The 27,757-nt window shown below is 39.1% G+C and overlaps 1 protein-coding gene and 1 long non-coding RNA gene across 6 annotated transcripts in view; one reads left to right on the top strand and one right to left on the bottom strand.

The window, feature by feature from the left end:
* Positions 1–14,719, top strand: part of RBMS1 (RNA binding motif single stranded interacting protein 1) — a 143,182-nt gene extending 128,463 nt beyond the window's left edge. For 4 of the 5 annotated variants that reach the window (XM_085066655.1, XM_085066656.1, XM_085066660.1 and 1 more), the window contains exons 7-14: positions 559–674; positions 1,546–1,595; positions 1,691–1,784; positions 5,024–5,074; positions 7,166–7,276; positions 7,951–8,031; positions 9,249–9,333; positions 12,204–14,719. In XM_085066655.1, the coding sequence (XP_084922781.1) occupies positions 559–674; positions 1,546–1,595; positions 1,691–1,784; positions 5,024–5,074; positions 7,166–7,276; positions 7,951–8,031; positions 9,249–9,326 (581 nt within the window). In that variant the 3' untranslated portion in view covers positions 9,327–9,333; positions 12,204–14,719. The remainder of the gene's footprint in view (positions 1–558; positions 675–1,545; positions 1,596–1,690; positions 1,785–5,023; positions 5,075–7,165; positions 7,277–7,950; positions 8,032–9,248; positions 9,334–12,203) is intronic. The other variant, XM_085066657.1, reaches the window with a different exon arrangement.
* On the bottom strand, positions 12,574–25,186 carry LOC146434727 (uncharacterized). Its single transcript, XR_014853496.1, has 2 exons — positions 25,007–25,186; positions 12,574–16,135 (listed from the first exon to the last, which is right to left on the bottom strand). It is a non-coding gene; the product is annotated as an uncharacterized LOC146434727 (long non-coding RNA).
* Positions 25,187–27,757: the final 2,571 nt, after the last annotated feature.

Below are 27,757 nucleotides of genomic sequence, written 5' to 3' on the forward strand. Positions count from 1 at the left end.
AAAATGGGAATGGACAGTTTTGGCATTTTCACAGTGCAGGGTGTCAGGAGATAAAGGTGCCCACTCTCCCTTGCCAGCTGGAGTAAGTGGACATACTGTGCCAACTCTTCTACCTGTTCTGTTTGAGTAAAACACTCTTAAGTTTTGGGACATTATTGAAACCTCCTAGAGGAGGGGAGTACGTGTTATAGACCTTTAGCCAGTTTTTTTCTCTACCCACCTTAGAAATACTTCCAAAGAGGCAAAACTCAGAATTCAGATGGCAGCTCTTGTTCATCCCCAGACCAAGAGACTCATACTCAGGATATACAGACCATGTTTCTTTCCAGCAGGTTTTACAGCAGTAATTTAAAATCAAAGATATAAGGCATTCCAGATCCTCTGTTTGTGTGTGGCAGCTGTCTTTGTGCTGCGCAGAACAGTTGTTGATGCTGTTGTACAGCTCTGTGTTATTTAACTCTCATATGTGGAATATAACTTAAAACCCATACCTCATTTGGAGAGCTGAACACCTGTATGTGAATGCTACTTCAACTAATTTTTCTTTTTTCTTCTTAGTTCCTGCAGAACCTTTATTGTGCAAGTTTGCCGATGGAGGACAGAAAAAGAGACAGAATCAGAATAAATACATACAGAATGGAAGAGCATGGCACAGAGAAGGCGAGGTGAGACTTGTAAGTCCTCCCTTCAAGCTTTAGTGTGGGTGTGCAATAACGAATACTTACGGAAATGATAGGCATTGAGACTTCTTGGCTTGGGTCTTTGGCATATTAAAAATGTGCAAGCAGCTCTTACCTGACAGTTTGCTTCTCTGTAAAAAAAAATACTTAACTGTGTCTTTCTTTTGAGGAGAAAAGGCAAGATGTGGAACACTGAATCCTATCTCATTAAAGTGAACGATAAAATCTCCTTCAACTTAGTCACTTCAGCTTTCTCATGTTATTAAACTACCAGAAACATAACTGTACTTACATACAGTAAATAATCCTTTGATCTATGCAACACTGAAATGCACATCACTTTGACAAGATTAAAATAGTATACCAGTGCCATGCAGCATTTTTTTTTTGGTCAACAGTTATTTTAATCTTTAATGTTCAAGATAATAGTTTCATAGACTTACTGTGGTTAGCAAGCCTAGACACCTCATTTATATTAGACAGGAAAATTTAAATGTGTCTTCTGAAAAACTGCACTCCCCATTCATTCTTAAAGTTAATATATTGTAGGCAACACCCTAACATAATCATCTGCATGCCCTGAATCTCAAACACACACATGTTCATTTAGCCAGGTATTTAATAGATTGCATTTTGTTTCTTATGATGGGAACATGGAAACTTATATTCACAGTCAATTATATATTGTTGATTCTCTTCACTATATAAGTACTTCTGTCAATTAACCTTTCCCTAAGTTATGGTAATAAATTATTTAAATACAAATTTTTAGTTAAATATGAGACAAATAAAGAAAGGAGAAATAATTTACAATTAAAATTAATTTTGCCAACTCTTTCTTTTCCCCCTTTTTTTTTTTTTTAAGGCTGGAATGACACTCACATATGATCCAACCACAGCTGCTTTACAAAATGGGTATGTTGAATAATGGCACACTAAGAAAGAAATAAAATTTGCATTATGATTGATGCACAGAACTGGCATTTAATAAATATTTCTGCATTTTCTAGATTTTATCCATCACCCTACAGTATTACAGCAAACAGAATGATCACTCAGACATCTATTACGCCATATATTGCTTCTCCGGTTTCTACATACCAGGTTTGTGTTTAGAACTTGGTAGCTGAAATGGTTCATTGCAGCTTATGTTTATTTATCAATTGTTACATCTGGTTTTATGAGTTCTCCAATAATGCTTCATTTTAATGAAGTGGCCTCCTTGTGCTGTACAGCATGAAAGTGACAGCCTGAAAACCTGAGTGTGTGTTCCAGGAAGCACAGCGATTTAATGAGATCCTGGTGTCTTGCAAAAACAAGTCTCCAATTTGTGCTGATGGCTGAGGGATTTGTAGCCACTTCTGCATTTCATGCGAGATTTTTCATTTTCTCTTCATCAAATTCTTTTAATGTCAACAGTATATCTGAAGTAGTTATTCATTATTTAAAACCTTCTTGGTTTAATTAAGTTCATTTTAAAGATATTTTCCATGCATTTTGAGCTTTTCTCTGGTTTTTTTTTCTCCGAAAGCCCAACAATAATGTCTTACATAGTTGTCCTAAGAGGGCTACAGAAACATTCTTGACATTAGAGAAGGAAATTTGAAGAAAAGAGCTCAGAGTTCAAAATACTTTAGCATTCAAAGTCAGTGTTTTTATATTAGAAGTAAACCATTTAATAGCCTAGAACAGTATTTCTAAACCAAAGGTTACTTTATTTTGAACAATAAATTAAAACATAAATTGTGGACAGTTTTGGGCTTTAGAGCCCAGTCCAAAGCTTTCTGAAGAGGGATTTTGATAGCTGCCATCTTGTGTCCCCACGAGGGATATTGATAAACAATTCAACACGTTGAGAAATTATATGGAACAGTTTTAGTACTTTGATATAAATGTCTTAGGAATCCTCAATTTTAGGGCATTGTGCATTTCAGTTTACAGACAACTTGCCTTAAATACAACCAGTATGGCAGTCTCAGAAGTGTGCTCTGTAATTACTGCTTGAGACATGCAAATTATCCCAGTGTACACTAAATGATGAGCTATTTTGGCATTTTACTCTTTAACACATGGATGAAGTAAACAGCAGTTATTCAGGTCATAAATAACCCAAACTAATTAAATTTAGAAAATTCTTACCTCTATATGTCAGGGGAAGGATAAGAAGCTGTTTGCTTTTTAGTGAGAGTGACATGCTAAGTTTTCTGATGTGCTGTGTGTGTGAATGAATATGGAAGGGTATGTAAAGGGGATACAGAAGGCTAACAGAGGCACTGTTGCCCTTTTTGTTGGCTTTCTCTGCCAGAAATTTCTGTGTAGCCTTCAATTCCAAGTGAGGAGAATGAAGACGAATTGTCTAGTATTAGTCTGGAGATCTAATGCCATCTTGCATGAGCAAAGTGTTGTGTAGGAGTTAAAACAGTGTTCTCTGGTGTGAAGGGCAGCTGGATTATTTTTATATTAATTTCTGAGGTAACTTATGCAACACGATGTTTGCTCTCCGCAGACAGTGCTAGACTGTATTTTTCAGTCTACTGAATCATTCTGCTTGGTACTGCATTACCTCAGAAATTACAGTAAGTTCTTACCCAGAAAAATATTTCAGTAAAATTAGCTGCTATTCTTTATTAAAATATAAATTATTTATCAATATAAGGCTATCTGATATTCAGAATCCAAGTAAAAATTGGAAGTTGGCATGGAAACCTGCTACTTAGGAATACAGTATTGTTTTTTGGGCTTATTGAGATAGGCAGACCACAATCCATTATGTTTCCAGAAATGTAGTTACCAGTATTTCAATATACATGGCATGGAGCTTAAATTATTGTGGATGGAGTTATTAATATCATTATGCTTGAAGTGGCACAGTAATTGGAATTGAAAATTAAATTGAAGTATTCTGTATTGGGGAGGAAGGAGGTTCTTGGCCAGAAGAGTTTCACAATTTGAGTATTAGTCACATCTTCATTAGTGATCCCTTCTCACTGAAACCTGCAGCTTTCTGTCTTCTACACAGCAGGACGTATCACACAAGCACAGTTTTTGGGGTTTTTTTTTCTTTTTTTGAGGCATGGTATAACCTGCTCCTAGATTTATTCTTACTCGGGTAAACAAATTTAATGAAGTTTTGGCTAGTGTTTGTTTCTGCAACCCCTGTATACCCAAATGACTGCACTGAGCCAGTTACTATCATAGTGTGAGATTAGCCAAAGCTTTAGTCAGGCTGTACTGGTATTTTTGCCATTAAGATTTTGCCTGAGGAAAGGGAGTGTTCCAGTCTTTTCCATTCCATTTGTGAACTCCTGTTTGCTCTTTTCCTGATTGAAAAAGGTAAAAAAAAAACCCAACAAAACAACTTAGATTTGAAAGTATCAAAAGGAGGCAAGAAATATTTCCATCTTCCAGAAAATATCTCACCTGGATTTTTTTTGAGGCTGTATGTTTACCTGTCCTGTTCACAGGACTCTGGGATGATGGTGGAGGCATTTAAAGGGCTTTAAATGTCTGTGCAGGTCAGAATGCTGCCTTACCCCTCCACACTTACAGCAAATGGGGAGGAAATATTTTTGTCCTTACCTTTAGTATTTCTTGCAGGACACTTTTTCAAAGACCTGTTGCAACCAGCTCTTTTTAACTAGGATAACAATATAACCTACTAGTTCCCCTTTTTTATAATTCACTTTGTCATGCAAAGTCAGGCATGCTACTGCAATTGAAGTATTTGGGCCGTCACCAGTTTTGGAGAGAAAATGTGCTTGTTGCAAGAGCAGGGACTCTCATCAGAACCTCCTCCTCTTCCTGTGCTTTAGGAATAACATACCACAATGTCTTGGAGAAGAACAGTTCTCCTAAATCTTCTCCATTTTCCTGGAACAAAATTACAGCAGACTTCCTGATTTCTTTTTCACTGGTGAAAATACAGTAATTTATTTTGTTCTGATCACACTAGACGGCAAATGGTGCTATACCTTCTGAGATCGCAATTACTTTTCCACAAAGGAATTTCTGAGACAGAGTCACCTGTTTCAACACAGCAGAAATCTATCATTCATTTATTTGACCCCTTTCATTGTACTTGATAAAGTTTCCGAAACCTGCACTTAAAATTTGTATATTGTTCTGAAAGGTGTATGTGGTATATGGTCTCCAAATATTCTCTCTGATTTACTGGTACAATGAATATGTTTTTTTTAGAAATCAATGTTGTTCCACAGAGTGACTAATTGGATTAAAAAGTCAATAAATAAGGGAGGAGGCATATTAACATTGTTTAAATTATTACTGTATCTCAGTTGAGGTATTCCAAGAATGTGTAAAATAAAATGCCAATTTTGTTCTAGGTGCAGAGTCCTTCTTGGATGCAGCCTCAACCATATATAATGCAGCACCCAGTAAGTTTTTATGCTTCTCCATTGTTGTGTTTGTCTATTGTATAAACACAGTACATACTGTAGACAACAGGAAGTATGTCAATTCCTGCCCAATTACTTCCATGGATCAAGATGAAAAGCGAAACAAAGACAATAACCTGAATTGGGGCTTAATTTATTAGGCAGATAAAGAAAGCTACCTTCAGAGTATCAATGTGATGAGGACCACTAGAGAAAACTTCCAAGAGGAAACTTAGTGGTGTTTGGTTTTTGTTTTATCTTTTACTTTAAATGGAAAGCACTTTGCAAATACCAAATGTTTTACATGCTGTTTGCCTTTCAGGAGCTGAAATTGGAGACCCAGTGTTTTAGAATAGGTCTACAATAGTTCAGACTGGATAATTTGTGAAAGACAGATGGATGTAGTGATATAAATAACATTATGGGCACTCACTTGAGAAAACCTGCATAGCTTGTTCTGGCTTCACCACTCATGAGTAATGCGAGTCTCCCTACACTTTTGGCTGTGGCATCTCTACCAGACTGTCAGGCATTCTAATCTCTACTCTCCCATGATATTTTGCTCCTTGTCCGTGTCATTTGCCAGTTAAGTACCATTATATCTGAGGCTTACTGGGTTTCTTGAGATGAGCATTACTAATAATAACAGGCACTTTAAAACATGGACTCCCATAGTTAACAAACAGGTCTGTTTCCAGATATAGAAAGGATATTGTCTTGACTTTAATTAACCTCTCCATGCAGATTATAGAATGTAAATCTTCTTGGCAGAACATTTTCTTCTTGGGCATGCAGAGAAGGTGATGTTGAACCACAACACCCTCTCACACACTTAATTGTTGTTGTATTTGTGGTTTTTGATGTTAAATACACATAAACAGAGCAGGTTTTAACTTCCTTCTCTATTAACACATATTTTCATAAAACAACATCTTGCAAATAATGCTGTGAAAGCCACGAGTTGATATGTTATAGTGCTGTAAGGTGTATTAGTTTCACAGATACACAAGATGAGACTTCACAGTTGAAAATAAAGATGTAGATTCTAGACTGAAGTTCAGTTTTGGCCTGTGCAAAGACAGGTGCTGTCTTGCTCATTTGCTTTTCAGAGAAGCCTGCAGTCTACAGACAGGAAATTCTTTCAGTGTTTGATGTGCCTGTGACTCATTTCATCTACACTGATCACATGGCTGTTTTTCCAACTACATTCTAGACTTTTTTTTTCCTTTTTTTTTCTTTTTAAGGATTAGTTACTGACTCAAACTACCTGCTTTCAGTTCACTGCAATTATTTCTGTTAGTTTAGAGCCTCCGTCAGTTTTAATCAACACCTTCTGCAAGCATAAGTGACACAAAGTATTTGGAAATGTGTTTTTGTGGCAAATGATTGGCAAAATGAAATTTCTTTATAATCTTTCATTTCAGTTAACTCTGAAAACCTTATGTGTGCCCTCTATATTTAGCAATCTAAAGTGTTTAAAAGCTTAGTGTATAATTTTTATGGACTTAAAAAAAATGTGCAGAAGCAATAGAAAAGTTATCACAGCAGCTGGTATTTGGACAAAGAATCAGCATTGCTAAGTCCCTCTTCTGAAATGTGTGTGGTAATGGAACCAGCCACTAAGTAGGGCAGCTGTCTTGTGTGTGATGGGTGGAATTCTCCCAACACAAATGCTCCTCCTCCAAAGCCTCCATTCCTAAAGATGAGATAAAAGTTTCTTCCTAAAGCATAAAATTCCAGAGCTTAAGATAAGTAAATCTGTAGCAGGTAACATGTGCAGATTTTTGCTTTCAAGTCAGCATCTGGTTAAACTCATATTTTACAAAGCTTTTTCAGCAGGGGTCTCAAGTGCATTGCACATCAGTTGAATGTACAATGGGAAGTCAAAGCAGGTCTTACATCTTGAGCACCTACAGATGCTCAAGTAGAACATTCAGAATGCCCCAGACCTGGCTTTTTGAGTGTCTGAGATTAAGGAGAGTTCTTGTGGTACATCCTCTTGGAAGGACAGTCCATACTTAGACTCTCAAATCAAAAATTAAATTAAAATCTGAGTGCTGCAAACATTTCTTTGTTTCTCTGTTTTCATAGGGTGCTGTTCTGACTCCCTCCATGGACCACACCATGTCACTACAGCCTGCATCAATGATAAGCCCTCTGACACAGCAGATGAGTCATCTTTCATTAGGCAGTACTGGAACAGTATGTAGCAGTTTAATACAAAATACAACTTACCCAAGTAGAAAATACTGTGTGTAGATCACAGTAAGCCTGTGCAGCTTGCATGTAAAAGAAAGTAATCCTATAAGTCATCTTTTGTCCAGTAAATTTTTAGGAACTGTCTCCATTTTAAAATCATATTCAGCAGCTTTTATTCAGTCTGTTAACTGATCAGAAATTGGAAACAAAAAAATAAAAATAGGTCAAAACAAATAAAAGGAACCCAGGAGGTAAATTCAGAGTTGCATCCAAAAGATTAACAATAGTTCATTTTATTCTTTATACTCCTTTCTGCCACTCTAATCTCTTTAAGTGGGGAACAGAATTTAAATCAGGAGAGATGCAGGCTAGCTTCTAAACTGCAAGACCCTTCTTTTCTGAGCAGATTGGGTTAAAATAGGAAAATGTGATGTTTGGGGTTAACAGAGAAAGAAAAGTCCTTTACATACTCTTTGAAATCTAAATTTGAATTTTCTCAAAATAGATACATGACTTTTCTGGAAAGCCTAATGATTTCAGACACAAGAGGCTTTCTCTCATGTATATTGCTTTAGGGAAACAGTCAATATCTGTTAAACAATACCATGATAGGTATTTGGAATACTTTTAAACTTACATTGGGCTTTAACTCAACCTAATGGACTCTGTTTTTCTAGTACATGCCAGCTACAACAGCTATGCAAGGAGCCTACATCCCCCAATACACACATGTCCAGACAGCAGCGGTTCCTGTTGAGGTCAGTATATTTTATAAAAGACCAGAGATAAGAAATATGAATATGGTATTATATTTTTTTTGCTAGGAAAATTAGTGCTTAAAGGCAAATATTGTAACTGTGAATGCAATATGTATTAAAACTATAAAATGTCATTCTCAACTAATGTAGCTGGTATTGCAACAAAGAATGACCTGTACTTATGGCAGTACAGTACTTGGAGCAATCTTGTCTCTGAGCATAGCTCAAGTGAACCATGTGTTTTGTGAAACCTAACTCCAATAGTAACATGCCAGAGGTGTATTGTTGTTTTGATCTTTCACTTAGTTTACCTGTGAGCAAAATTCTCTGCCAGCAGACCTTGATTGTAACTTTTTGCAAAGAATCCTGATTTGACCCTGGCATCTCAGGGTACTGCATGTTTGTCTAATAAATCTCTCCATCAAAGAGGAATTTATCGGTTTAGTTGAAGAGCATAACATAAGCAAACCTAGTAATTAATCTGCTATTTTGATTTACCTTACATCATTTCATAGTACAGTACTTTTTTAACAGGAGCTAGACAAGGTATGCTGCAGCTCTTCTATTCAGAATGAGTGCCAGGCAGTCTCTTCCAGAGCCTGTAAGAAAGAAACATTTCATTTCAAATTCTGTTTATCCAGAAACTCCAGAATTTGTTTGATTCAGTTTGGTGCATCTGCCCATGTGCATCAGAGAAGTACTTTTGGTAATTACCTGATTGCTCTGTCTGCCAGAGCACTCTCAGCTGAATTAATTGCCTGGTTTCTGGGGAGTCTGGTGCAAAGTCCCATCTACAATTCTTTGTGTTGCCTAGTGCCAATCCCATCACAGTACTCATAGTGTTTGTCTGTGTGATAAGTAGATATCTTTCTCACTCCCCTTCAAAAGGAGAGGGACAGAATGCTCTTTTACATCTGCAGATAGAAAATATTCTAGCAGTTATTTGCTCTCTCTATTTATTTCTATAATGTCAAAAGTTTGAGGGGTTTTTTTCATTATCATCAAAGCAGCTGAGGAAATAAAAGGTTTGCATGATCATTTTATTTCTCTGCTGAAATATAAATCAGGGTAAAGTTAACAACTCAGATTTGGAATACCTCATTGGGAAATGTGAGGAAGATTTTAGATTTGAAGAGTGTTAATTGCATGAGTCCAATGGAAATACAGATTGCTGGTAATACTCTTTGATTTTGGTTTGTCTTCCTTTTTATTTGCAGGAAGCCAGTGGTCAGCAACAGGTTACAGTAGAGACATCCAGTGACCATTCTCCATATACGTATCAGCAAAATAAGTAACTGTGAGGTAGGGGCTCATCCTGTCTCATGAAAGATGTGAATTCAAAGATATTTTATTTCATAATTTACAGTACTCTGTATTGATTTTTTTTTTTAAATGTCATATAAATAATACTGATGATAATATCTGGGGACAGTGAAGCTGATTTGAACTTGGCCAGAGTCAGAAGCCAGGGAAGGAGACATGGGATCCAGAAGCGAACTAATGAATTCTGAGTAATATTGTTTTTATAATTTCTCTATACCATAACTGGATTATGTTGGATTTTAATTTGTTCATTTTAGCAGCATGCTGTATACAGAATAACAATCAATTAATGCAAAAATACAGGAATCAAAATGCTAAAGGGAGCTGTATTGATAGACATATCATGCTCTAGTTTTGTGGTACATGTAAGATTAGAAGCAGCTTTGCAGCTGATTTACAAACCACAGGCAGGGAGGTCATCTGGTAGAAATCCTTGCTGACCTTTTCTCCTGAAGGCTTCCCTGCTTATCCTTTTTTCAAGGAAAAAGCGGTTTGGTCCAGAATTTTGTCAATTAATCTTTAATCCAGGTCCTCATTTGGCTCTAATATCAGAGTTTTACTTTCCTACTCCAGGTTTCCTCTGGTTCTGCTTGCATGGCCTTTTTTACTAGCAAATCATTAGCTTTACTGGAACTTATTTCATACGAAATTGTTTTGCTTTCTGTACATTTCCGTCCTGAAAATGTTACTTGCACTAATTGTTCCCTTTTCCATGATCCATGTTTTAAAATTCTGGAATTTAATTCTTCCTTAACTCATCTTTTTTTTTTTTTTTTTTTTCCTGAGTGCTTTGTAAGCCAGGCTACTTGGCTACGTATTTTACATCACATTTTCTAAGACCTCACACTGAAAAATTCCATTCAGCTGCAATAATGTGCTGGAGGCCATGTTAGAAGGGTTTTTCTACACCCCTTGTGGCATTAACTTGATACTTAAAAATCATAATCAGTTATGTGCTTCAGTTGTGTGATATTCTCTCTTAAATGTATTGATCCAACAAAACACGTTTTGGCATCAGCTTTGATCCTGCAGGTCAGCTGTGCTGTTTGACAGCAGTGCTCCCATTCCCTTTATTGGCATAACAGCTTCTTATACGGAAAGATAGAAACAAACCAATGGGGAAACTTGGCAAATTCAACAGATGGCAGAGCCTGCGTAGCACAGCATATGACCTGTGTTATTCCTGTAGCCTGGCCAAATGCTGGCATCTAGAGAAAGCCCACATCCTTGATTTGCTTCCAGGGCAGGCAGAAAGCAAAGCCACAGGCTCTTCTCGTTATCCATCTCCTAGTGTTAAAATCATGACTCCTGCACGTTTCCCATGCCAAGGCTGTTGCCTGGTGTTAACCGCTTTTCAAGGAATTATTTGTTTCGCCTTAAGTCTTCCCTGTGGGCATGTAAAACCTCCTTACCAAGAGAGATCTGTGGTAGCCAGCGAAGCGTAATCCTGCATGTCATATCCCCATCCTGCCTCTCTCTCCCAGCCTGTCAGTATCTTTCCCCATAGACTGAGGCCAGGCAGGAGGAACAGCCTTAAGCCTCCTGAAGGGATGAGTTGTTGTTGCCATCTGAGACACGTTTTGTATTGATGACTCTGTGTAGAACTCCAAGCTCTGTGAGCAATTCTGTGTGTTTGCTGTAAGTCAGTTCTCCACGTATTTTATTCTTCAGAGAGGCACTGTTACCTGTATTTATGTGCAGTAGGAGCCAGTGAAATCTGTGTCAGCAGTGGCTGTAGCAGTGGGCACGTGGGGAAGGTTAATATTACCCAGCTGATTTCAGCCTCAGAGCATGGCATTTGGTATTTCTGTCCCTGGAACACGCTGGTACTTGTCTTGCTTCAGACAGGTGAAGGGGAGGGAATTGACAGTAATTTCGTGCCCTAAATACAGGCAACACTGCAGTCTCTTGATTGTCGTGGCTTCGTTACTGTTGTCAAACTGAAGCTTCTTTCTAAATGCTCATGCAGCACTTTTGGGAATGTCCTATTTAAAGTCAATATCTATATTCCCATAATTTGAGGGGTAAATTACAACTAGCACATTTGCACGGGTGGATGCAGTCAATCAGAAATACACAGCGTCTTTCCTCTGGCAGCTACATTGAATAACTTTATAGCTTCTTTTTAAAAAGTTGCTCCTATGTGAAAAATAGTCAAAGGGACTTGAAAAGAAACCAAACCTGTTTTATATGCACCTACAAATGTACAAGCCTTAAAATACCAAACTTTGCCTTGCTTTGGAAAATTAAAAAATTGTCTAAACTTTTTTTGTCATTAGCTGGGTATTTTTTTAAACCCATGTGGCAATACAAGCCAGTACATTTAAAAGTCTGCCTTTAAATTTGATGAGCCCTGACTTGCTGTTCAGTGTTACCATCAGGGTCACAGTAGCTGTGTCTGTCTTAGCTGTCCTATGTAGCCTCCCTGAGGCTGCACCAAAAGAATGGTATTGTTCCTTTTCCCGAGATCAAAAGCCTTGGAGATGCCACAGGAGTAGCACACTCAACCACTTTTGGTCAATTAAAAGGAACAATAACAACAAAACAACAAAGAAGGGAAGAGCTTTGAGTGCAGCCTCACAGTTCCCCCCTGGGAGCTCTGTGTGCCAAGCAGTTGTTAGAGAGAGAGGGAAACACAGCCCAGGCTCTGTCCTGATGGAGAGCCTTGTCCTGGGAAGGGCCAAGCACCTGCAGTGCTGCCTGTGTTATTTCTCAGGTTTACACTCAGATTCATTTAGTCTTCTCACAGCTGTCTAAAATAGGAAAATATTTAGTTTTGTGGACAGCTACATTAGGAAAAAAGTGTGTGATTGTAACTCCACTCTAGCTCTGACCTTTCTGTGTTACAGATGTCCAGTGTTGACCTGGCCTGGAGAAGGGTGCAAAGGCTGAAACAATCATGGATTTTACTGATCAATTGTGCTTTAGGAATTATTGACAGTTTTGCACAGGTTCTTGAAAATGTTATTTATAATGAAATCAACTAAAACTATTTTTGCTATAAGTTCTATAAGGTGCATAAGAAAAACCTTAAATTCATCTAGTAGCTGTTCCCATGAACAGGTTTATTTTAGTAAAAAAAAGTTTTTATCAAGTGTTATGACGCAAAAAAAAAAACCTTCAAATTTCTGGGTATGCACAGATGACCACGAAGACTTATTCACGTGCATGACAGAATTTGTGTTTTGGTTTATTTTTATTTTGTTTGTTTCTTTTATCTTTCTTTTTTTGTATGAAATGGATTTTCTGAAGTTTAAAATAGTAAAACATCTAAGATGATGTTCTGTGCTTGCAGTGTGTGAGTGTTGCTTTAGTGCAGTGTTGCAGTTATAGTGTCTGGTCTATTAGCTTTCTGTTTTTCTTTTAATGTAGTGTGAAGTGTCTTATCCTTTTCTATAAATTCCAATTTGCCTTAAATCTTTCAATGCTGTAGCTGTTTCAGTAAGTAGTCCAAACTAATGGTGTAGAATGCTTTGACCAAATGAGCTGGTCTATTATGCCTTGTAAAACAGCAGCATAGGGCTTTTAAAGGTAGTCAATAAAAATTGCTGAAAATTTGGCTTTTTTAATGTGTAGTAAGTGTTTTTAATGATTTTTTCACATAATATGTAAGGTAGTGAAATGCAAGAGGGGAAAAAATGTTTTGTGTGAAACACATTTTCTGACTGGGGAAATTTTAATAGTATAAATTGTTTGTAAGGCCATATGCCAATAGTTCCCTCTGGTAGTTTGAATGATTTAGGAACTCTGCTGTATGATGCAATGTAAAATCTTTTTTTGCCTTTTTTTCAGAAACTAACTTGATGTTCTAGTTTTAGCATAAGTAGAGTAGGGAGTTTGGGGTGGAGATATCACCGAATGTTTTTGTCCTTCCTTTATACTAATGATAGTGCTTTAGGATGAGGATTGTGCTGAGACTTAGCAAACAGAAAAGTTGCTATTACAGCAAAGTGGCAAAAGCTAAAGGACTCGTTTTCAAACATATGCTGAGATTTAAGTAGAAGCATAATTGATTGGGTACTAGCTCTCTATAGTAGGTAAATAGAAATAAAAAGACTTGGCACTTTTAAAAGGTAACTTTACCAAAGAACAAAGAGCCAGTAACCAATAATTCTGATTTGTCTCAGCATCGCGTCTTCTGTACTCTTTATTTTTGCCGGACCAGTTTGCGGTTAAGAGAATGTGCCTTTTTTGTACATTTGCATTTAGGTTTTATAATTTTAATTGATGTATGGACACAAAAGCATGAAGGAAGACTTGGATCCAAGCAGTGCCACACTTTACATCATCACTACAAGTGTTAAGTGTAAAGAAAACCAATTTTGAAACTATGAAATTCCTGATTCATAAATACACAGTTATTTGTACTTCACATATTAGATAATTCACTGCTACTAAAGCTCTTTATTACAATTGCATATGTTTTAAATCGAATGATAAATTAAGTTGTCTTCCAAAACTGTGTACTTCTCTGGTCAGCTGTATATGATCAGTTATCTACCTCAAAGTTTATTTCCTTTTGTATTGGGACAGGTTGCTGGCCCTCCCTGTTTCCACAGACCAAATCATCCTAGCTCGGGAGCTAGGGCTAAGCAGTTGTTTCTTTCAAGTATTTTTTAGTTTTTAAATTTTGTGTGAGTATTGGAGTATAGATGTCGGTGACATTTCATAGTTTCAAAAGTAAATTGCTGCTCTGAGAAGTGTAGATTCTAGTGAAATGCATAGTCATAAGAGATGTGTTTTTGTTTTTTCTTTTTTTAAAAAGTTGTGGTATTATTGGTTCTATGCTCCCTGGAATATTACTGCTTTGTAAAAGTCCAGACTTCCTGCAGCACCTTGCCTGTATTTGGTAACTTTCCAAACCTGGATCTCTCACTACTTGCTATTTTTGCATTAATTAAAAACTGCAGTATGATAGCTGTGTAAGAGGGAGGGAAGAGTTGCTGCCAGAAATGTCTGAACTAAGTGCCATACTCATTGTCTGGGTAAGATTTGGGAAATTTAACCTCTGTACATAAAGAAATAATCAGTTACTTAAACATCACATAGTAGACAGCCATTAAATTATAAAAAATTAATTTATGAAGAAAGACCTTTTGTACAGATTGAAAAAAAAAAAAGATTTTCATAGAGATATCTATATGATCAAGAGAGTTAATTTTTTATTTTTGTTTTACTAGTGCCACAAACTTGCCAGTGGTAACTTATTTGTCCGGTTCAAGATAACTCTGTAGTTTTGTTTCCTAGGACTTGTTGTTAAACGCCAAAAGACATTTTTGAACTGTAAATTTGATTAGATTGTTAGCTTTTTCTGTTTTATTTCTTTGAAAACTTTTGAATAAAAAAGATCCAAAAAAAATGAAAATGCATCGTCTTTTTCCTTCTGACCTTCCTTTATTGGGGAAAACCCAAACAGGTTACGGTAAAACCTTTGCATTTATTTTGAAAAGTTTGGTGTTGCTTTCTGGTTGACAGCCTGGGGTTTTTTCTCATTTATCTTTCATCAAAACCAATTTATAACTCTTTCACAGCACACTACAAAGTCAGTAATACTTTCTGACAAAACAGGAAAAGATATATGAAAAATACATGATGAAATGTCTGATTTGAGTGCAAGAGCTCCGTTCTGCTCTGTGTCAGCCCAGGTGGGGATCTGTGTGTAACCAGGCTTGCGTGCTGTGGTGGAAGTGCCAGCCCTTTCCCTGAGGTAAGCTTGGAGATGGACGGGCACTTTGGTAGCTCATGGCACTGGATTGCTGCCTACAAGTGCTTTTGTCTTCCCACATGTGCTGTTGGCTGGAATACCCAGTTCTGGAGAGCGGAGGTGATACTTCACTGGAGTTCAAAGAGATCCCCAGTGTTGACCTTCCAGCTGCAGTCTTTAAGCCCTTCATTTCTTTAAAATAATCTCTGATTTTATTATCCTGTTGGCAAGGTCACTACTGCTGGTGGTGTGTATCAGATAGAGGACTGCTTGACCAAAGTAAGGCTTGGGAAAGCAAGAGATGAAAATTCAAACTATTGTGTCTCCTCAGCCAAATATTTTACCAACTGTGTGGTCTTGACATGGCTTTGAATCGATGTGTGTGGCAGGAGAGGAGATGTGACCCAGCCTTGGGCACACCAGAGTGCATCCAGCAGCAGAGAGCAGGTCTGGGTGATCCAGTGGGCTCCTGCTCCTTGCTCCAGGAGCTGGATAGGCAAAGAGGAGGCTTGCTAACCCCAGGCTGTGCTGCTCTGGAAAGCCCTCTCCCCCTTGGGAGACAGTTCTTTCCATTGGCTTTGAGGGATCCCAAGGGCTCTGCCAGCCCTGTGGCAGGCCAGGCAGCCTGCTGGGGGTGACAGGTGGGGAAATGCTGCTGTCAGGGTACAGCCTGAAATTCCAGTCTTGTGACACTCTTGCAAGATACTGAGAATAAATGTGTTTCCAGTGGAGCTGGCAAAGCAACTCAGCTGGAGGATGGAAAACTTCATTTACAGTTGCTTCTGCAATGAAGACATCCTCAATAATGATGGCAGTAATTGTCCCAAGGGAATGGCCTGAAGTTGTGTCAGGGGAAGTTTAGGTTAGATATCACAAAAAGGTTCTTCCTCCAGAGGGTGGTTGGGCACTGGAACAGGCTCCCCAGGGAAGTGGTCACAGCATCAAGCCTGACAGAGTTCAGGAAGCATTTGGACAATGCTCTTGGGCATACAATGTGACTCTTGGGAACGGGGTAGTGCAGGGCAGGGAGTTGGACTCAGTGATCCTTGTGGGTCCCTTACAGCATATACTGTGATTCTGTGATTAATGGAGAGAAAAAACCATCACACTGTGCTACTAAACACTCAAATCCTGTAACTGAAAAAAATACCATTTAACCATTTTGGGGGTCATTTAAGTATTGGCCCAGTATGTTGCCTGTCCCAAATGCAATGCATGAGAAGATGAATACAGAAAACCTTAAAAGGGTTTTGTTATATTATTCGTGTTCATCACCATACTGAATTAATCTCAGATTAGTAAGCATTCTTTTAAAATTAAGTATGAATACTCCTCACAAAAGCTGTATGTAAATAGATGCAGAATAATACAGGTTGGAAATGTTTTTTGTTCTCTATTTGCTTTTCTAATTATCCCTATGATAAACTTAGCTCTCTTAGTATATTTGATAAGAATGAATGCTTTTTTCCGGTTAGTACCTTTGGCCTGATAAAATAAATTTATGTGTATCATTCCTATCAGGCAATCTGCAGTAATACAACGTCTTTATGTAATATACTTTTATTATATATAATAAAACTCATTACCAACTATTTTTTTCAACCATTTACTCCATCCTCTTGCATGCAACCTGTTTTGAATCCTACTTGCAAACCTGCTCTTAATTTTTTTTGCCTGTTAACAAATATGGGTAAGTATCATATTCATGTAGGATGATTGTACCAATATAAATGTTTTATGCAAGATCATGCACCAACCCTGCTGTTTGTTGGTTGTTAGTGATTACAAAGTAGCCTTTATTTAGGCACTGAACATAACCTTTTATCTTTCTCTATTCTCTAAATTAACTACTCTGGGCAGGTGCAAGACAAGTGCAAGCAAAGCATTAACAAGCAGAATAACCAAGTACTGTGGAGCAACTGAGCCCTGCTATTGACTGCATGTATTGGGCTAGAACAGTTGGAAAGTCAGAGTATTCTGAAACACTCTCCTGGTATTCTGTGTTAGTTTTTAATGGAAAAAAAAAAGATTAGTAAGTGCTGTTTTGCCTCCACTTCTAACTTTTATTTATGCCATGGTACCTCCACCATACCAGACAAAATCAATGATTTTATATGGGTTCTCACTCCTATTCCTCCTGTGCACGCTTCACTGCACTTGTTCCTTTTGCTGTGATCAACCACTCCAAAATTTTTTGCAAACTTCCACATGTGTTGGAATAGGATACTCAATCCTATCCTGTCCAGCAGTGTCTTCTTGTCGAAGCCAGTGTGTTATTTGGTGGCATTTAAGACATGTGTTACCTTCCAAACACTTGCCACACTGACGTACTCTTTCAACTGTGAAAGATCATCTGTATCCTTTCCCCGCCAACAAATCCTGGCATTGATTAACCCAAACAAATCTGAGGCTTTTGGCTTTCAGACTCGGTCCATTAATTCTATCCAGAATAGGGGTTAGGATATACAAAACCTATTCTGTTTGGCAACTTCTCCTCCAGTGACTAAGAAAAGCCAAGGGGATGTCAGAACAGCAGAGATTTACAGTGCAGTGATCAGAGGGAGGGTGCAAAAGCCTGCATGTGGAATGAGTCAGTCTTTCCTTTTCAGGACAGCTCTAACCACATCTACCATCTGAGAAATCTGTGCAGCCCACTTCTGTAGTAAAGAAGAAATTGTATCACAGGAAAATACTACTGAATTTTTTTCCATGTCCAAGAAGAAAGGCTACCTTCTCCACAGGCAAGCTTTAACTGTTTAAGTTATCTTGCCTTTTTCAACACTATCTCCTCACTCAGTAGCTACATCAGTGGTGTTCTGAATTCTGTTATGTTGGTCTCCCTTCAGCTGAATAAACTGACCTCTTTTGGCAGCTTCACTGCAATACAAAGGGATTTTTGGAGAACTTAAGGAATGAAGGTATGTGGCACCCTAAAGATTTCCCACATTCACGCTGCAGGTGTTCAGGTCAACCTGCTCAGGCAGCTTTTTAAGTAGTGTTATTGTTTCAGAGCCCCACATGCAAGTGTTTCCAAGGGGAATAATATTTGGAAAATGGTTTCTGCATATGTACTCTGCTGATCTTAAGTCACCTGCAGTAGGAATTTTCCTAAGTATTTTCACCGCTTGAAATTTTCACACACAGGGATAACGGTTTTAAGCAATGTCTGTGAAGCACTTAAGGGTAATAGAATAAAACAGTGATTTAAAAGAAGCCCAAGAGAAAATTTACTACTAAATTTTATATTTGGGTAAATAGTTTTAGCTTTTTCCAAGTACAAACAGATAACTACTTTTCCTTTGCGTGCTTCAGCCTCTTCTCAATGGAAAATAACTTCCTATCAATGAGAAAACACTGCTAAAACACTGCTAATTTTTCTTCCTTCCAGTGAATGTAAAAAAAAAACCCAAAAAACAAAATCTATTTGCAGGTATTTGTTACCACCTTGTTTTTGCATCAGTTTGTTCTGGTATCTTTAGCCAGTCTCAAAGATAATCTGTAAGCAGAATATACATTACTAGGCACATGAAGCAGTTATTTATTGACCAGCCCACAACAAAGAAAGGATTTCACAAGGTATAGGCTGATCATAAATCTGCTCACCTAGCAAGGTACTAGCAGGAGCTTTGCTGGCCAGGCAGACATTGGGCAGGAGGGGAAGGGTCAGTCTCTGCAGCTCCCCGGAGCAGACCCTCAACATTGCCACATTTCTATCCTCTGCCCAGCTCCAGCAGTGCCCCTGGCAGGGGTGATTTGTCCCAACAAACTAACTGACCTGATGTTTCCTGACTTGCCTTGCTCTTTTCTTCCTTTAGATTTCATACCCTTTCCATATTGTCCATATTGCTGTTTTCCCTGCTAAGCCTTCAAGCTTCTGGCAGTCTATCTGCTAGATCTACCTCTGTCCACAATTTTACCATTCTTATCTCTCCAGACTTTCTCACAGCTTTTTTTCGAGCACTCTGAGCAAGGCTACACAGCTGGGCTGGATCAGAGTTGGGCCCTCATGCACAGGGAGCCGTGGAGAGGGAAGGGAGGCACACGACAGGGGCTGCTGTAAGGGCTGACATACTCCAGGTCTTCCTTGTGTCAAGAAAACATTCAAGTGCAGTTGGAGGAAAGGGTATTCAAAGAGCTCCAAGTGTTGCTGTCTTTGCCAGAACAGAATGAAAACTACATTTCAAACAGCTCAAAGAGAGGCCAGTGCAGCTCAGTAGAATGAAATGCTCCAGAGGTTACCAGCTGCATGGACCGTCAGTCCCTGACCTCCTTCAGCCCTGCTCTGCTTACTTTCTGTCCTTCAACAAGTTCCAGCTGCCTGTAGGCAGAGGCTTCTGACGTGAGTGGGAAGGAGGCAGCTCCTCAGCAGCTCACAGGCTTCACACAGCAAAAAGCCCTTTGCCACTTGTGCATTCAAGCAAGTCACTGCACCCTGAGCTGCAGAAGTTACAGAGCAAAGCCAGCAGTAGGGAAGTAAGCTTGAGCATAAGAACGGGAGCATTTGGGGTTTAAGTCATTTCTAGGTAAACTATTCATATTTAACAGTGGTCTAGCTCTGTCTTCACTGTAGTGTCTCTAGAAATAACAAGCTTTACCCTCTATTCTAGGGTGAATGTTGTAAAAAAGTGTTGAAAATCCACATTTCAGTTATTAATTTTTTTTTAATTAAGGAGTTACAAAAATTCCTCTCCTAAAAAAGTATTTTGCAGATAAAACCTGCCAGTCATCTCTGGAAAAACAATTCAGGACAAACCATACCACTGCATGTATTACAGTCAGCATATGCACAGCTCATCTCTTCTGAGTGGGGATCATCTGATCAGCCCTGCAATGTGTGTTGCTGCCCTGTTTCAAGGCTGAAATTAATTTTCTAAGCAATGTTGTGCTACATCAGCAAAGCCAGCCCTTTGACCGGCCCTCCTTTAATGGGACTCCCAAGGTGAGTGAGGGGTGCAGAGCCCCAGGCTCCCACGGATGCTCTATGCCAGCCGGGGCTCAGGCTCTCCCCGCTGCTGCCGCCTTTGGCTGCTGGTGCTGGAGGGGGGACAGGGAGGGCGGAGAGCCCCCGCAGCTGTCCCACAGCCGCTGATCTCACCCTGGAGCTTAAAGAAGAGCTCCTGGTGCAGCCAGCAGAGGGCATCGGGATAAGCCGAAATCAGCACAAAAGGTAAACAACCATTTATAACATGTCATTACGGAGAGCATAGAATTACCTGTTACTGAAAGCAAAACCTCATCCTGCCTTTGCACAATGCAATGCAAGTGCTCACATTTCTGATAATGTGGTTTAGTCCTCATTAAGATAACAGTTGGATTTCCTCTTTATTAGAGGAAAATAAAAACTAATTTTATTTTGGTTAATGAAACTTGTAAGAATGCCTTCAGTGCACAGCAGGCAAGGGGGGGCAGGGGAGGGGGGGAAGGGGAAAAAAAATCTAATAGAAACCACAACATCATCAGAGACACAAGTGCTCCATGCAAGACTGGGGAGAATTGGTAAGTAGCTTGCATGTGACAGACGAGCACAAAAGGAGACAAACAGCAAGGGAATGCTGGAGAAGTCAAGCAGGCTGTAAAGGTTCAACGCAGGCCAGAGTTAAAAACCTTTTTCCCATTAACTCAAAACCAGTCTATTTTCATATACTCTTGGGAGCATCAATTTTATTATTATATCTGTATAAGAGCCATGACAATTGAAAATATATTCATTCAAAACACAGTGTAAAACAAACTAATACCTTCTCAAGAATTAAATAAAGCTCTGAAAGTAAATTGATGTCTGGGGGGCTAAATGAAAAATCTGTAGTACAAACCAAAACTATGCTAAGTATCTAAAGTGATATAGAAAAGGCAGCTCATTTTTTTACAAAGTTTATTCGAGAAAACCTTTCGGTGATCACTAAAGAGGGTTTCTTACATATCAATCCAGATGACTAATACAGATGTGGCAGGTGGGTGAAGGGGCCCATAGAAACAGATATTTTTGCTGCTTGTCTCTATCTGTACAGCTTGAGCCTAATGAATAAATTAACCATAAGCCACAGAGGATGTTAGTGCTTCACATCTCAGAGGCTTTTTGCAGCATCCCCTTTGGTCAGGGAAAATCCTGTTGCCAATGTGTTTTGCACTGTTGTGTTCCCCTCTGGTTCTGCTGCACACAGCCTTGGACTTCATCACCAGTGCCCCAGGCCTGGCCAGCAGCTCTGACCTGCACAGAATTGCTCTTAGATGTGGACTACAAGAAGCATTTGTTAATCTCTGCCAGGGATTTTGTCAGTCTTCAAAGTAATTAGATGATTCACTTCTGGACCAGGCCAGATTGCTGTACCAGGCACAATAAAAGACCCAAAGAGCAATCCGAACAAGTAGGAGAGTTCACAGACAGTCATGAATAAAAATACTGTAAGTCTGGAAATATAAAGTATTTCTCTGTTTTGCATACACCCTAGCTTTAGGCTAAACAGTGCACAGACACAGACATGAATTTCTGGGAAAAGATATGATCCAGGCATGTGTTTGCAATTTTGAGGAATTTTTTTCTTTAATATGTTGAATGAGGGTTGGGGAGGAAAAGACACTATTCCCGCCCCCCCCCACCAACCTTCAATTTCAGACCTGAAAGCTTTCCTTCCCTGTGTGTGGCTTCTTGTTTGGTTTAGTTTTGGTTTTTTTTTCTTTGCAGTCTCAAGTGCTTGTGATTATCTTTTTTTGGCATCCAGCTCAATGTCAGCATGACTATGTTTGTCACAGGTTTTATATGCTGCTGCAAGCAGGACTCAAATTAGGATTGGTGTGACCAAAGGACAATAGCTGTGCCAACAAGACAGACTTTTTTTGATCTAACTAGCAGATGCTCTGCTAGCGTCTCTCACTTTTTTGCCTCTCTCTTGCCTAAAGCACTGAAACCAGCCTGTCAGTGTGATTGTACTTGAGGGAGCTACAACTGTTTGCACAAGATCTGAAATTAGCCTAATACCTACTTTAATTACTGCTTCCAACAGCTACTTGTAAAGGCTGTGGTGGTAAACTCCATTTAATATATCATAGCTTTAAAGCAGAGAATTTTCCAGAAATGGCTACTCTTTTTATAGAGGCTATTTTGCACTCTAGTGGAATTTTTTAGATAGCAACAAATTGTTCCTGCATATCTTTGGTCATCAATGACTTGCAAGAATAATATTGTGGGAGGAGGAGACTAGAAAGTGACCCTGATGTGGTTTAAACCTTGAATTCCCTTTTGTCCCCCTCCTCTGTTACTTGACAGGAATTTTGGAAGAAGGAGAACAAACAGACATATTAAAGACCTGGCATAAAATATTGGACCAGCTTTTCAGGTGTCACTGAGGGGCAGCAGGTCCAGAGGTGTCTCTCCAGTCCAGACTTAAGAAGATCTCAACTGGCTTTAGCTTTTCAAAGCAAGCCTGAAGGCTACTGACTGCCAGTCATCCTGACAAGGTGATGACTAATGGGGACAGTTAACTCCCTCCCCTAATTTGCTGTCTGTCATGGCGATTGGAAAGGAAATAAGAACACTTTTCCCTAAGGAAACAGGTTGGCAAATGGGTTTGGGTCTGTTAAAGCTTTAGTGCTACTGTTAATGAAATTTCATATTAACAAAATATCAAAAAGTTGTTCCAATGAAGAGCAGGTTCAAGCCCATATTGTCTGCTCTGTAAATTCCTTTTTAATTCATTTTCACATGTTGAAAAATTCACTCTGTAGCCAACCTATAATTCCACAGGAGTAAACTGCAGAATTGCCATTGGCTACTAAGGGAGAAAGACAGTTTTATGTTGTCCACAGAGTAACAGCTTTTAAAAGTATAACTAGTAAAGCTGTGTAAAATTAAAGTAGCAGACATCTGTAATTTAACTTGTTTCCATCTATTTTAGAATGTTGTTTTTAATTTATAGACAAAATTGAGACATATCTGACTGGTTAGCACCAAAATCCAGCTTCTGATCATTAAAGCTGATGCTTGCAGAGGTAACCCATATCTCTGATGGATTGATTTGTGTACCCAAAAAATCATAAAACTTTATTTTCAGACCTGCAGACATGCCCAGAACACAAAGATCAGTTTGTGATGTATCTTCACTGCTGAATTTTAAGGCTCAAAGTGCCTTTATTTAGGCAAGTCAAAAATTTTCCTTAGCTCGCACCTTTTAGGGAACAAGTTTTAGTATGGATGGCTGCATGGATCTCAGCAGAACTTCCTGAAAGGAAAAGGGAAAGGAGTCACCAGTACTGAACTAGTGTGCTCTTTAGGGTGACCAAGAGGCAGCCAGACTACAATCCAAGAGCCACTGTGAAAAGCTACATGACTAATCTGTATTTTCATTGTGTGACTGGTAGCAGGAAGGAGGATGTAGCACAACAGTCAATTTATTGGAAGAACAATATAGTCATTCATCAGAGCATTATTCCGAAATAATTTAAATGACAGTAGAGCAGCCCACTCTTGACTTAAGAAAACACAAGTCATTCACATTCCATATCTAATAATGAAATTGTTCCACTGTCTTATTGGTTGGCATAAATTACATGTAGCTAATATGTTCCTGTTGCGGACCCTGAGGACTCTTTGTTTATGCTAAATGTGAATATATTTTAGCACATGAATTACTATCCTCCTGCTTGCTTCTTGGGCGCCTCCAGAATAAGTAATACGTTGGCATAACTTTGCCATTTGTCAGCCAGCAGTCTGGTAGCACATTTGCTCGTCAATCTAATTTTAACCTTTTCTCATACGAGCACTTGGTATTTCATGTAAATCAAGCAGACAGTCTGTCATTCAATAGGATACTCTCTCCATAGTCTCCTAAACTGTGTGCTCTATTGTATGCGCTCATTATTAAGTAGCAGAGGTAAAGTAAAACTAATATATTACTTCTGGTTTCTTAATACCAGAATGCCAGGAATGTCTTTATTACCACAATAGAGACAAATGAAATGTCTGGCAGAGGTTCTGGACAATGGGCCTGGTAATGCATTCAACACTTTCTGAATTGAAAGGTCTGTCCTGAATGGTAAGTAGTGCAATGAATCATTATAGGCTTCAGAGCACATATTCTAGGTCTGTTCCTATTATCACTCTAATTTGCAGTTAATAATATTAAATAGTACATTCAACTGATTAATTAAACAAATATTTTTAAATAATTTCCCTCTATTTCCAACAAATTTCTTGACAAAATATGATGCTGGCTGGAAAAGAGAATATAATTCATCATGAAATACAATCAGTTTGTTAATGTTCATTTATTTTTATAATTTGTGTAAATAACATGGAAGGTTTAATTGCATATCCTTTACCTTGTAAGGTTTTTCAGAAATTGATTTGGCTATGAAAATAATATGTTTGAAGTTTAGCTGTTTTGTCAGAGTTGCTGTACTATTCATAATTGTAATATCTTTGATTTTTTTTAAACACGAATATTCACTTATGCAGCATAAATAATAATAGCAACAATCAACAACAACAATGCTGATTCTGGCTTAATCAGATATTTTACTGCATTAAGAGTGTTTAAAAAAAAAAGAAATTGTAGAATTGTAATGAAATTATCTGTGGCGTTGTTAATAATTCAGTCCTACATGACCTCTGTAACCATTTCTTGCATAGTACAATAATTACCTGGTTTATTAATTATGAAAATCATATTCTGATCTAAATTTGCCTTCTTGATAATTTGATATTATTAGCACTACATTGTATTTCACTCTACTCAGGCTTATGACTGATAGTATAAAACTCATGTATTTACTGCTCAGTTCTGCTCTGAATAGTGATTTCTGACACTGTGTTTGGTCTGGGGCAGACCCTGAGTGGTGCCTGCATTTCTCCCCAGCCCAGGGCTCAGCAGTCCCTTCAAAGCAAAGCTCCTCTCCTGTAGACTCACAAAGTCCCTCCTCAGCCCACACACTCTTCAGATGCTCTTTACTTACTGATTGCATCATGCTCTGAGTCCATCTCCGTTGTCATGGAAAGTTGCCTCCTTTCCAGCAACTTCTGAGCAAAATTTACCTCTGTCACTGTAGAATTCATTCACCTGTGCTGAGTTTCTGGGAATGAGTTGTATCTGATATTTGTGCAATTCTTACCACAACGTTCTGTTTCTGATTGAGGCAGCATTGTAACAGAAGCAAAAACATGTAAACTACTTCCATCAATACCTCCAACATCTTTTATATCTACAAATCAAGTAAAGGCAATATTTGTCCTTCAGGATGTAAAGTGATATTACTTAACTTAGCACTAGTTTGACCAAAAGTTTGAATCACAGATTAAGAAAATATTTTCAAGAACACAGGTCTGAGGTTTTCAACCACCTTAAATAAATATATCTCAGAATAATCTGTCCCATAAAATATTCAGGTACTTCTGTGACTTAATTTTTCATAAGAGGGGTATAAAGGATTTCATTCTCCCTGCTCTGATAAAGTTCTCACATGGGAGTTTATTTGGTTTATATATCTCCACATTTTATGCCAGGAAGCTGCATTTTTTGCTCTCAGCAATGTATCTAGGCAAATTTAATACACTCAAGGAGGTGGATTGTCTTAAGCAATGGCAGCATTTGATTTCACTGAGCCTGTCAAAAATAATTTTACTCGTAATTTTGTTTGTTGCATGTCTGGTCCTCTAGTTTACCACCACTGTTCTCGCAGCTGTGAGTTTTACCTGGTTCAGGGAAGTGTAAATTACCAATAAATGTTTGCTCTGAAGGAAAGCAGTGAATTTCTGGGGATTATTACAGGAAAAATATTTTCTGGTTTTACTTATTGTTTGTGCATTAAGGCACACATAGCTGCATTTAACAAACATCCTATTTCTATTCAAATTTTGCACTCTTGATCCTTAGGGATTACTGAAGAAATAATCAGTCAAGAGGATCTGAAATTACAGAATTATATGCAGTATGAATCCAGCCTCTGATCTTTATTTAAGAAGGAAAGTGATCTTTTAATTCTGTGCCTGAAGGAAGAAAAAACTAAAAATAAAATTATGGTAGTGAGTTGCTACCACTGCAACTGGGTACTATTTTTCCCTGGAGAACATATCTAAGTAAAAATTCAGTTCTAGTTATTAGCAATATGTTCCTTCAGGTATCAAAGCTAAAATCCAGCCTTGTCTTTCACAAGGTATGTGGTAGGCAAGCACAATGTGGAAGAGTTAGGTCTTTCTCTTTCCATGTGATTTTTTTATTTGGTAGGGAAGTTCTATTGCCATTTACTATTAGCAAGTCATTCTGTAGCTATTTAAATTCCATTTTTAAAGGTATGTAACAGAATTCCCTCCTGTGTCACAGACCTAGTGCCACATTAATATTAAAAGCTGAGGAAAATGGTCCTTCTGATTGGTGCTATGTACAAATCTATAAATGCACATCAGCACCTGGCACGTGGGCTCTGCTGCTGGGTTTGTGAGAGGACAGGGGAGGTCTCTGCTGCTGGGTCTGACCTGCTGCTGTCAGGACAGCTCAGCCTCCCCTCACCTCCCCCAGGCTCCCTCACATCATGCTCTGCAGCTGCCGTGAGCAGCTTGGGCTCTGGGCACATCCCCCGTGTGCTGCTCCATGACCCCATGGCCCAGACTCAGCCTGACAAGGGAATTTATCTCTCACTGGACCTGATGGGGAGCCAAAAATGGGGAGGGCAGGGAAGTGCTGCCTGCCCCCCATGGCTGCTGGCTGCAGGAGCCTGTTGGGCTTCCTTGCTGTGTGCGTGTCCTCCAGGCACTTCTGGCCTCCTAATCAACTGCCAATTTACAACTTTAGGTTCTAATTGGCTTCTGGGGACTTCTCAGTGACAAGTCATGATGTGGGTTTGTAGGGGGGCACAAGTGTCACTGCTCCTTCAGAGCAAACTTTGTGCTCTGCGAGTTTTTCCATTCAATTCCAAAGAGACTCTTCTCTCACAGTATGACCTACTTCTCCTCCTCTGACCTTATTGCTCTGCCTATTAATTTCACTCTAGATCCATGCTCAGCTTCCTGAAGCTCCTTTGATTGCCATTTGTTCCCCTTCTCCCTCCCCTCTGAATCACCTTCACAGCTCGGATGCTCTTGCAGGAAATTGCCTTCCACCATTGTCCTTTCACACCCCAGCACAGGCCAGACTGAACACAGGGCCATCTCTGGCCCAAGGCAGCTTTCTGTCAAAAAGCAAATGCAGTCATGAGTGACACTGACATTAAAGAAGCAACCTCCATCAGTCCCCACAACTTCCTTCCCTGGGCTCTGTTCTCCAGACGTGGTCCTCCCCGAGTGCCACACCGAGCTCAACAGGCCCCACGTGAGGTCAGCTCAGGACAGGGACAGGCTGAGCAGAGCTGCACAGGGGCAGAGCTTTGTGGGGTTGCCCTGCAGCTCCCCACATCACCCCCACTCTGAGGGAGCCCCAGCTGCCACAGGAGCTGTGCCACCTCCTTGCTGTGGGAGTCACCTACAGGCACTAGGGGTTGGGGTTTGCTAAGGGGCTTAGTATCTTTGTAGGGAGGAGGGGAGGAGGACAGCACAGGGCGTTTATTCCATGGCAGCACATCCCCTGAGGCTTCAACACGGGAAGAGGCAGCACAGTGTGCCATTGCCTCCTCGCCTGTGTGCCTGAGCCCAAAGGGTGGAACATGGGCTGGTTGTTATCTTCCTGCTTGGGTCCTGCAGAGTTGGAGTGATGATTTCATTTATTACTGTAGGGA

This window comes from Lichenostomus cassidix, chromosome 7, assembly GCF_008360975.1.
Source record: "Lichenostomus cassidix isolate B80296 chromosome 7, HeHo_3.0, whole genome shotgun sequence".
In the NCBI taxonomy this organism is placed as follows: domain Eukaryota; kingdom Metazoa; phylum Chordata; class Aves; order Passeriformes; family Meliphagidae; genus Lichenostomus; species Lichenostomus cassidix.